We start from the raw sequence: 12,167 nt of genomic DNA, 5'->3' as shown, positions 1-12,167 counted from the left end.
GTGTTCATAACCCAGGGATGTTTTAGCTATTGCTGAGCAGTGCTTGTGCAGCGTCAAGGCCTTTTCTGCTTCTCAGCCCACCCCACCAGCAAGTAGGCTGGGGGTGCACAAGAAGTTGGGAGGGGACACAGCTGGGACAGCTGACCCCAACTGACCAAAGGGATATCCCGCACCATATGGCGTCATGCTCAGCCTGTAGAGCTGGGGGGAGAAGAAAAGGGGGGCATGTTTGGAGTGATGGCGTTTTGTCTTCCGAAGTACCCGTTACACGTGATGGAGCCGGGCTTTCCTGCCTGGGGGAAGGAGTGAATGAATTCCTTGTTTTGCTTTGCTTGTGTGTGCGGCTTTTGCTTTACCTATTAAACTGTCTTTATCTCAACCCGCAAGTTTTCTCACTTTTACTATTCTGATTCTCTCCCCCATTCCACCAGGACAGAGTGAGCGAGCGGCTGCGTGGGACTTAGTTGCTGGCTGGGCAACTCTCTGACTTTGACAAATAACATGTTATTCACTGATAGCTGGATGTGAACTTCCTGCAAAAACAGAGAAACACGATATAACTATACACTTTAACAGCACAAAGGTTTCTTCTACTATTTAGCAATTTCACCTCTTTATTTCTATGCCGTATCTCTGGGTGTAATAATCCAGTGGATAAAAAAAGAAAAAAATTTTTAAAAATCAAGGGGTTTTTGTTGAAGTAAATTTTGTATTACTGTACTACTCCATCTGACAAGTTGGCAACAATCTAGAAACAAGAAAGGCAGATGTATAAAAACTTCTCCTTCCTAAAATTAATTTAGCTGCTGCCCTTTCAGGTAGTATAAAATTAATCAGTGAATACTGATAAATCTGCACAATCTGATACTCCTAAGAGGAGAATAATCCTGTCACTGAAGTGTAGGTAATCCAATCTGCCCAGGTCACACAAAGTGATTGTACGGGCAAGAGTTTCTGTAAAAGACATCAAGTAACTCCATTTTAGTTGAGTGTTTTTAGTGACCATTGCTTCAGGACACTGGTACACTGGAAAATCTGTTGTTCATTGGCTGTACATATGCTTGGTGAATGCGCTTGGTACTGATGTAATTTTCTCCTGCCATCCACAGCAGCATTTGTGAGCTCAACCACAAAGGAACATTTGGATGATACATTCAGACACATAGGTGAGATTTACCAAGACAAAAGGCAGGTTTCACATCTTGAGAAACCCCCAAACCCCAATTTCCAACCACAGTTTCCATAAGGGTATTTCACACTAAATCAGATCCTTCTCTGGGGACCTATTTTTAAATGACCAACCAGGAGCTAGTATGGGCAAATCTCATAGAGGAAGACAATTTTAGCCTTCCTTAGCTTCTTGGGTGAGAGAGAAGATGTTACATTAGTGGCAGCCGAAGCAGCATGTAGTCATACAAGTTGTCTAAGCAATGGTATGAGTTGTTGAGTTTTTGTATTAGCCTGTAAAACTACACCAAAAGAGCACATAACTGGAAGTCTAACATCAGTTTGCACCAATCAGTTTCACATCTCCAAAAAACTGCAAAAATTCCCTCTTAGAAAAGGCAGTTGTGTTCACACCTGAGTCTCTCAGGGATATGTTTGGTCCTACATCATTGTAACATAATGGCTATTACGTAAACCTGAAAAGGAAAAACCCCTTTATTTACACATCTGTTTAGCAACTTTAGGCAGGGGTAAGAAACTTGGAGTTTTTTTGCTTTCTATGGAAAGCTGCTTTCAGATATGGGTACAAAATGCATCCTCCTTTTTTCAGCTAGCATGTTGAATAAAATATTTCAAACTAATAATGGCCATAAAACTTGTTTTAGTGATTCCCATAAGCTAAAGAGTGGATGACATTGCTGTAGATATTCAATCTTAGCATCTTCTTTATTTCTCTCACTGGAGAGCACATGCATAAGTATGTTACACTCATCTTAAAATGTTTCTTCTCACTGGCTATAGGAAAGTACAAACTTGTCAGTCAGTCCCTTCTACTATTGTTTCACTAGAAGAGGTTTCAAAAGTACTCTCCTGCAGTTATCTGATTTGTCTTAGGTTTTCCAGTCCTCAGGACCCTCAAGGGTTCTCAGAAGACATCCTTACCACTCCTCCTTACCTTACCTGCTCAGAGTGAAAGCATTCAAACTTGTCATCAGTTTCAAAAGGGACCACTCAAGACCTTTCAAATGAGCCTCCTTACAGACAACTTCCTCTCTATCCAACTTCTGGTCTGAATTTCACTCATACCAGACATAAGTCTATGAAATAACTAACACAGTAAAAATAATATGTTGCCACAGAGTAGCCCACTGTATTTAACCTCAGAAATAGTCATGCTGAATTTTGTTGCAGTTCCCTCTCCCAGTATTTTTCTCCCAGGCAAATCAGCAAAGCATGACAACAAGAATCTCTTCACAAAAAGTATGCAAACCTTTTCACAATGTCTGTCACACTGAAAAAAAATACTTTTAATATCTGTAGCTGACCCTGGATCACATTTTGGAAGACAGCTGAGACAGCTTCCCCCCCAACCCTTATTACCATCCATTACTTGTAAAGTTGCTGCTTCTCATTATAGTTACACCAATCACATAAAAACAAAAACTTACGCATATGGGAATAAAACTCACCATGCTGTTCATTTTTGAAGAGGATGAGCTTGCTCTCTGCTTCCGTAGGGTGTTAAGCTCTTCTGTATTTCCATCCTTTGGTTTTATGATCAGCCGACTGCCTCCAGCAGTACCTTCTGAAGAAGATCTCAATCGTTTCTCAACAAATCTGCCGTCTCGGTATGGACTGAAGCTATTGGCAAGATCAACTACAAATAGAGAAGCAATCAGCAACCATTACAGAGAATTACTCTCTACAAATATATTCTTAATGAGAACACTGTTTTGCTTGAAATGCTTACATTGAAAGGCAATCGCATAAGAGATGTCCTGTAGAAAGTAGATCCTGCTTACCTAGACAAAAGTGTTACCTGGGTGATCCGTTCACTGTTCAGCCCCCAATGACTAGCACACTCAGCATGCTGCAGCCCAGTCCACAGCTCCTCACAGAATCCAGAAGGACCTTTGCTCCATCCTTTCCTTTCTCCCCTCATTCTAGGACACTTCCAAACCTGTCCAGTAAAATCCACCGGAGAAACCATCGCTGGTCCACTGGTGCCAGAACCCAACCTGCCTTACCCTGTGTCCCAAGGCAAGTCTAGGTTTTGTAGGGCCAGGTCACAGCTTTGTTACCACTGCATAGGACAGGGATGCACACTGGTTTTGGTTTCTCTTTGGCCTTCCTAGCTCAAGCTCTGCATCCGCACCCTCCAAACGCAGCCTGCAGCCAGCAGGCTGAATCTCAGTCCCCAATTCCAGTTAAACAAAAACACATCAGAAAAGAGGAGAAAAATTACGTTTGGAGGTGTTAGGGCAAATTATAGATGGGAAAAGAGAAAAGCATAATAGCATAATAAATATAACACAGAAAATCTTTTGCCTTTTGCCTATATGGAACATCAAACCTGCTTATACATTAATGTCACGTTCATGATGCCATCTATAATGATACCACCTATGAGACCAGCTACAGAAGAGAAAATATCTATTACAAAAGAAAATGCACAGAAATATTTTGCATTCACATCTGGTTTTAAATACTGTTTTAACAAAACCAAATGTGCAAACCAGTCTGTCTGTAACAGATATATCTACTTATAACCATATCTTACTGAATGCCACGTAAGCTTTTTCTATATTTGTTTCATTTCATATGGCAGGATTTTATATATTTTTTCAATTGTCCCTTTGTATGCTTGGCCAGTTTCTAATTTTAAATACATTCTTCACCACACAAGTTAAAAAAAAAAAAAAAAGCTTTTTGAACAGAACTATAAAGCCCTAACAATTAATCACTGACTTTTATATAGTGCAGTATTAGCTCTAGTGTTTCTGTGAACATGAATCCCATTTACAAAAATCCCTCTATCAGTTTCAACTGCAGTTAGCTGCCTTCCAGAAATACAGATTAAAAATGCAACTGCTGATGCATGAGTTTCAAATACACTATGTATTACTAAACATCACTCCAAGCTGCTCACTTGCTGTTCTGCAGTACACTCTAGTAAGATTCAAAAGGATGAGCTCATACACAGAGGAGCCAAATGTTGCAAGGAAGATCAACTGAGTGGTCAGGTCCAGTGACATACATACATGGAATTTATTTTTTTTTTTTCCAATTGACTAACGTTCTGAGAAACAAGTCCCTTCTGGTGAAAGGTAATTTAGTAGATTAATTTGACTTTGTATTGCCATTTATGTACAAGATATCCAACCAAGCCTTGCAGTAACAAGTAATTCAAACAGCAAGATTACTTTTGATTGCTTATAATCTACATGCTTAAATAAATGTCCAAGCAAAAAGATGGGCATTAATTCATATGAGTTTACACTCATTCATCTTCGAATACAAACACTATAAATGCAGTCTTGTTAACTCTCACAAATTTTGGCCCACCAGACACAGCCTCAGGATTATGTAAGAAAGCACCAGTCTTTAGGTTGGTTTGAGAAAAACTGTGAGAGATAGATGTCTTCTGACAGTAAAGGTGTCCTTCACTCAAGGGCCTGGTGCCTTTATTCATCTGCATCTCTATAGACTGGGATTTCTAGGCACAGCCTTTACACTTAATCTTGTTAATACTTCCAAATTCCTTTTCATAAACTAAAGATCCAGTGTGAAATTTAGATGGTAATTAACTCTCTCCATTTCATAGATTACATAATGAGAAATTGCACAATATTATTTCAGATGGAAACAGAAATAGGATCTCTCATACTCCGCCACAGAAATATCCACTCCAAGATACTCTATCACATCAGTTGGATAGAGCAAGCAAGAGTTAGGAAATTTAGAAACCCAGATCAATATAAGATAAACTGTGTTATTTTTCATAACCAGACTAAAAGAAGGTTTAGTTCTCTGGTGATGTTTCCATCTCAAACAATGCAACTCTTTGGCTTAAGTCCAAAATAGGCATGTCTCAATAATGCCAGCTTTAGCCTTCAACAAGAGGCGAGAATCAATACTCTCCTTCTTAATTCATTTTCTACGACAGGAAAGCATAGGTATGAACAGCACTGATGGGTCTTAGCAAACTGTAAAATGAAAGCTCAAAAACCATAGACTTTGTTTAATTCCTACAATTTTGGGAGGAGGGCACAATTCATAACTTTTGAACTCCCTAGCTAGCACTAGCAACTCTACAAAAACACTTTATGACCAAACAATTCTTACAGAAAACTGAGGCCAAAAAACCGCCACCAAACCCAGCAATGAAAAGACCACAAGACATACCTTTAGAACGGTTTGTTTCATAACCCTGTTGTGTTTTAAAGGACTGAGGTTCAAAACATGGAACAATCTTAGGCTCCGTTACAGGAGTTGTCTCTCCTGCGTGCTTGGATGGCGTGCTTTCATCTCTGTCCCCACTCAACCCCTGCGCTTTTGGAGAGAGCATCACTGGTTCTTCTCTATGCTGTAACGCAAAGGTTTCTAAATGTGCATTTGCCGAGTTAGTTTCTCCTATGTGTCTGGCATCATTAATATGTAGTTCATTGGCTTGCAAAAATACTTTTGTTTGATTAGCAGCTGAGGTTTTGAATAAGGTATTAGATTCAACACTACATGAGCTTGCGTGACTTGCAGGAGATACACCAGCAGAATGGCCAGTACTTTCCACGATATCTGTTTCCCTCGCAGGAGCAGCAACAGGATTAAAGAAGATCTGAGAGGTAGAGACATTGTGGCCAAAGTCCTCTGCGAGCAGTGCCCCAGTCCCGCTGCTGGGCAGAGCATCAACCTCCGAAACAGAATCCTCTGTCAGGGCGACAAAGTCAGAGGGGGTCTGGGCAGCCGTGAGGTCAGCCGAGAGCAGCGGGGACTGCAAGGAGCTTCCCATGCACTCTGTCGTCTCAGCCGAACATGGAGGAGAGGACTTGGCAATCACAGGTTCGCTTTCCACGTACGATTTAACCTCCAGCAAGCACCTGGACTGCTGCACAGAGGAAACTGATTGACCCTCCGGAGCTGGTTTGGAAAATTTGTAGTGCGATGAGAAAGATTTAGGGAGAAGTTTTCGTGTGGATTGTTTGACAGAGTATCGGCTCTGCTCTTCTGCAAAGCCTGAATCATCACCCTCATTCTTCCCAGAGCTTATGCAATTTATAAAGACATTCTTATTAGCTGAGGGCTCCTTTCCCTTTTCAAAATCATCTGTCAAAGACCTTGTTATCTTCTTGCTACGTGAGCTGCCAAAGCCAACTGAATGCCTTCCTCTGCTTTTAATGTGTTCCTCTAAGTTCAGTTTTTGAAAAGTGCTGAGAGAGGACTGGGCACCATTTGAGATGTTAATGTTTTGACTAGCCGAGTCAGGCTTCTGCTCGCTCCCTTTCTTGTTATGGAAGCTAATGGAAGGAGTGCGGAAAATACTACGGCGCTTGCCTGTGCTCCCTGAGCTGGAGTTAGTGCTGGATGGGGAGGAGGTGTGGACACCAATGGCATTAGCAGAAGAAGGTGAGGAAGGAAGGGAGTCGTGTCTCCGGCTAATACTTCTCCTGAATATTGGCAACCGAGATACTAGAGTCGATCGTCTGGATCCTGAGTCCCCCATCAGGGCACAAAGTGTCCGTGGCTCTTTGCAGCCAATAAACTAACCTGCGATGAGGGGGGCGGGAGGGGAGAAACAAAAAAAAAAAAAGAGAGAAATAATTCAGCCTCGAAGTCCACTCAAATAGGCTTTAAGTCAGCCTAAATACATGAGATGCCAACATCAATTTTACGTACAGCTGCAAGTTGTTGCATATGCATTACTGAAGATTTTTTAGAATTTCAAAGTGTTCAATAGGCAGCAGTGAAAACCCAGCAGCTGAGCAAAGATGTGGCTCAAAACATTCTATAGATGAGAGATACCATATTATATATGATGTATTATACAATGCAGATCACACTAGGTAACAGTATAAAATCTACATGCCAAAAGACATATAAATATATCACCCAAATGTCCTTGGTTTTGTAAGTTCTTGGGACAAGTCTTATAAACTGTAAGCTCTTTTAGAGGAGACTTGATTTTTCATGATCTGAGTAGAACAAAACGCTATTTTCTGTTCCTAAATACTCAGATTTTTGCAAGAAAGAAGAGGATTTAAATTTTCCAGTCTTCACTGAACTTTTAGTTGGATTTTTAATTCCTTTATGTGCTCCTGCTGAAGGCTGTATGTATCACCTTACAGAAGAGAAAATGCTGGCATTGCAGTCAAGCTAAAATATGCACCACCAAAAATTCTTCCTAAGGAACTATAAGTTCTAGGAATTTACTGTCAAAATATGGGATCATGTTTCTGGATTTGAACTTTAATGTTTCCTTTGAACACTTCTCTGACATCCTCTTGTAGCCTTAATTATAATTAGCTATTTTTGCAGTTTTTTGAAATTCGTGAAAAGAGTTTCATACACAGATGCTTGGCATTTTTTGTAAATATTTAAGCAATAAAAACTTATTTTGATCAGCACAGCAGATGTACTAGAAGAAAATTAATCTTTATGAAATATATACCAGTTCTATCTCCTTTTTGTTCTCGTTATAATAAACTATGGCTGTGAGAGACAGGACCACGGACGGAGCAATAAAAACGTATGATATATAATCACAAGAACAAGAGAGACTGTGGGTATAATGCCTGAGTGCAACTTCATGAGCTGCAAGTGTTCAGCACACAGGACTAAACATCAGGTCATTTATCTAAACAATGTTTGTATGTCAAGTGCAAAAACAAATTCATTCATCTAATGAGCAATTTAATATTCATTATGCAGCTACCACAAATATCTATGAACAATATATATTTATACAGTGTATATACACACACACACACATCTATAAAAAAATTAAAGTGGGAAAATTTAAGGAGTAATAAAGCTACATATATGCTATATTACTGTGAAAGAAAGGGTAACGATTAAGTTCAGAGACTAATTCTGACTAGACATTGGACTGTAAAAAAGTGTTAACAACGCAGAAAGTAAAAAAGCTAGTATAGCTCCAGTCTGAACATGCACTGCCAAGCAGCCACAATATTCAGAAGCATCAGGAATCAATAAGCAATTTTGTAGTTTAAGATGAGAGAAACCAGTTGGGAATGGTCACTAATTCCTAGAAGTCATTGGTGATCTCTGATGACAAGCTAAAACCCGACCTAGGCAATACCAAGGTCCTGCGATTGAAACCCAAATTTGAATTCAGTCTGATTGGGACAGAACTGATGATACAGGCACCCACACAGGTTATCAGAATAACTTTATATCCACCAAACGAACTGATGCACAGACAGTTCTTCCATTTCACTGACACATAAGGTACTTTGCATTTACAGCAGTGCAAGAACAAAAGCAGAGCCAACAGCACAGAAGCTGAGGCCCTGTGAACTCACATAGGGGCTTACGTTATACCAGCTTGTTTGTCTGTCCACAATTCAGCCTACTGAAAATAGGCTTTGGAAAGCCACATGCAACCCTCTCCACCCTCCCTGTACAAACCCCTTGTGGTTTTTTAAGCATTTCCAGACCTACTGTGTTGGGTTTTTTTTGCTTTTGTGAACATGTACTTGCTGGCATGCTGATATGTAAGGATATGCATATACACACAACACAAGATTATTTAGATATTGTGAGGGTTCTTCCTTGTATTTTAAGGAGACATCATAAACTGCTGAAAAAAGACTTTCAAATGCAGTTTTACAACTGCAGTAGATGAGCAAAATATTTTTAAAATACATTAAATCGCTATAGGCATTTTATGCTTAGATAAAACATTTGCTCCCATCATTCACTCTCCTGCCCACACCTTAATTGTCAGTTCACTGGAGAACAAACCATCCTGGTTTATAATTATGAAATTCTCTGAGCTGAGAGCAAAAGGAAGCTGAAAACTGAGCAAAAAGCATTTATTGTAACTTCTGCTGGAAATACAAAGGCTGTGTCTAAATCATAACAGAGATTATTCCTAATAACTGACCCATGCATATACACAGCCTTAGCTTTCCAGGTGGCAACAATTTTTAATAGAATACATTGCCTCCAACTGCAGATAACAAAATGACATTTATTCATTCATTCTTCCTTCCTTGCCTCTTGAAGGAAGAGCACAAATAAACTGTCAACATTTCTCTTATTGTCTAAGCAGCAGAAATCCTCACCTGTAAAATATGAACTAATTGTAATATACCGTTCTTTCTAGGTCTCCAATAGCTATCAGAGGACATTTCTCAAAACACACACGTGCATGTACACATACAGGTATATATGCATATACAGTTTGAATACTTTGAATACTGTATTTTATTAATATTTTAATATTAATTGCATATACCATTTATTATATATATACACACACATTTTGCAGTGTAGAAGTGCCAAAGTTTAGCACTGAGTTAAAGTAAGAATTCTACTTGCAACACAGGAAAAAATATGTATTTGAAGATATTAATACCCTCAGATATTAATAAAATAAGATTTTTCTTTTTTTTTTTTTTGCTTATTGCAGAGGAGTTATAAACTGTCCTATTATGAATGAAATAGGTGTTTCCTTTCAGTCTCCACATTTAAGGTAATTACATATGCTTACCACTTTATAGCAGTAACCCTTACAGAGTGAAACTCAGTCCAGCCACATATTCTCTTCAAAACCACTAATTTTCTGTATCTAACATCCTCATCCCTACTGCCATCATTCTTAAAAGCTGCAAGAGAGGAAAAACAAGACAGCAGAGAAAGACACCTTTGCAATGGCATTATGCCATTCCAGATGACACTTTCAAATTTAAACTGGACAACAATTCTGATCCTACACAATCAATCTAGGACCTAATACAAAGCTCCATGTATCTTAAAGAAATCACTGGGTTTTTAGAATACTAGCAAGAAGTCAAGTAAACAAGAAGGATCAAGGAAAAGTGACAGTCTAGGAAGGCTTTCAATTAGATCAGGCTCCTTGTTTAGGACAAAATACATTTTGCATCATTATCACATAACGTGAACAGTCAAAAAATAGTCTACACAGTATTCTGTACAGAGGTCTGAATCTTGGTCAAATACACAAACCATTAATTTGTATACTTTCTAATTCTAAAGTCCAGTTATTGCTGAAACTGAAGTGTTTACTCAGTGCTACAGTACATAGACATTCAAATTTTGCTTTTTATGGAATGTATTTTTGATGCATGGTTTTGCATCTGGTATCACACAAGACACAGTTTGATGTACTGAAGGAAAATAAGTAAACTATTTTGAAAACATTTAATTGCAGCCAGAGTAATGGTGGTTTATTTCAGGATCTGCTCTTCCTCAAGAGCTTGGCTACAGTTCACAGTTTCTGAGGCCCTGTGCTGAAACCAATGCAAATAAGAAACAGGCAAAGTGTGAACAAAACATTTTCCCTCTTATTAGCAATTTTAAAAGTTAATCAAAATGGAAATAGTTTCCTTCCACATTGGTCTGCACCAAGATGTTGCAAAATTAATCTCAAAAAAATCTTAAAGTCACGTATTTAATTGACAGAGAAAAAAAGAGGCCAAGTTTTTTTATACTTGAGGCTTATTCTTTCTACACAGGAGATCTTTGGAAGAACCATCTAACTATACAATATTAGGCCTTTATCTTGCCTACAGCAGTTGTATGAGTATAAAATACATAAATGTGCAGGGTAAGAATTATACGAGCTCTGTATTTTATGTTACAAAATATATGTATTTTGTCAAAAGAAACAAATTGCTCAACTTTCAGACAGTGAATGTAACAGCGGAAAAAGCCCTACAAGTGTTAAAACAGGTAAAATTGTCAAAATATTACACCAATGTCGCCAGAAAAATCTACTCCACCAATACACCAGCTGAAAAATAAAACCCAGTATTTTTTATTTCAGCTTCTGCCAAGCAGTTACTCACACAAGTGTGCCGGAGTGCCGTGCATTCAATAAAGAGCAACTCTCGCTGGTGGTTTTGAACTCCAGTAGATGGAGCCATGGATCTACTTTTTCATTGACTGCAGGTACGAAAAAGCAACAGTCAGTGCCTTTTTCATTTCTCATTGCCTTTGAGGCAGAATTTAGGACTTGAAATTATTTTTTAATTTTACCATTATCATAATTACATGTACATACCAAAAGCTAGTATATGCTTATTCAACAGAGAACTGTAATGCGTAGGCCAGTACAAACACTCCCTTTATAAATAACCAACCTGCTACTACCTCTCAAAACTTTTTAAATAAAGCTTTCCTAAAGACGTTCTCCTGAAAGATGCACCTCCTAGAAATAGCAAACAATATCTTCCATGCAAAGAACAAAACTGAATTAGACACAGGACACACAGCTGAAAGGCCCCAATCTTAAATCAGAGCAGAACATCAATACTCATCTGCTCCCTACCTCTCTCCTCCACAGCACTATGATTTTTAGGCTGCACTCAGTTTAAGGAAGAGAATACATTTTCTTTAATGCTTTGAATCACCAATCATATAATAAAGCAAAACACACAGGACTAACGTGAATCTTAAACTGCGAATGTGATCCCATCCCTCACGTGAGCACTTCCGTAAGGCAGGAGGAAAGGCCCATGTGATAGACATAGTCTTTTATAGACTAGCTGGCTCCAGACTTACACAGAAACTAAATTTACCCCAGGATACTACAAATACCCACAAAAACACATGAAAATAAATATTTTTAATTGTTGGTGAGTCAACAGAAGTCCTAATGCAGCTGATGCACTTGTAAGGAGCAGTTCTTTAGCCCAATGGGTAACATCATAGCCTGTGGCTCCCACCCGAATAATTAAACTTCCATCATTCGGATTCCAGCACTATATTGTCCTCAGCATTTAAGCATTACCGCCTTCAATATTGTTCACATTTTATTCCAATATTATTTGTCTCTCTAGTACATTTGTGACTTGTTTTTACCTGCATAGCTCCCAGAGGTCACTATGTGAGAGCAATCCTGTACACAAGGAGAACATAAGAGCCTTAAAAAGCCATTAAATATTGTTTTACATTTAAAACAAAAGCAAACAAAATAAACACCTGCATATAAATACTTAGGGCTTTAGATGTTATCA

General features: G+C 38.7%; 1 protein-coding gene across 2 annotated transcripts in view; it reads right to left on the bottom strand.

The window, feature by feature from the left end:
* Positions 1–12,167, bottom strand: part of CCSER1 (coiled-coil serine rich protein 1) — a 728,765-nt gene that overhangs the window by 643,918 nt on the left and 72,680 nt on the right. For both annotated transcript variants that reach the window (XM_072861769.1, XM_072861770.1), the window contains exons 2-3: positions 5,353–6,711; positions 2,637–2,824 (exon numbers count right to left, since the gene is read on the bottom strand). In XM_072861769.1, the coding sequence (XP_072717870.1) occupies positions 2,637–2,824; positions 5,353–6,667 (1,503 nt within the window). In that variant the 5' untranslated portion in view covers positions 6,668–6,711. The remainder of the gene's footprint in view (positions 1–2,636; positions 2,825–5,352; positions 6,712–12,167) is intronic.

Source organism: Ciconia boyciana, chromosome 5 (assembly GCF_034638445.1).
Source record: "Ciconia boyciana chromosome 5, ASM3463844v1, whole genome shotgun sequence".
Classification (NCBI taxonomy): domain Eukaryota; kingdom Metazoa; phylum Chordata; class Aves; order Ciconiiformes; family Ciconiidae; genus Ciconia; species Ciconia boyciana.
Note: the sequence above shows the minus strand (reverse complement) of the source record. Positions and strands in the feature narration are given on the sequence as shown.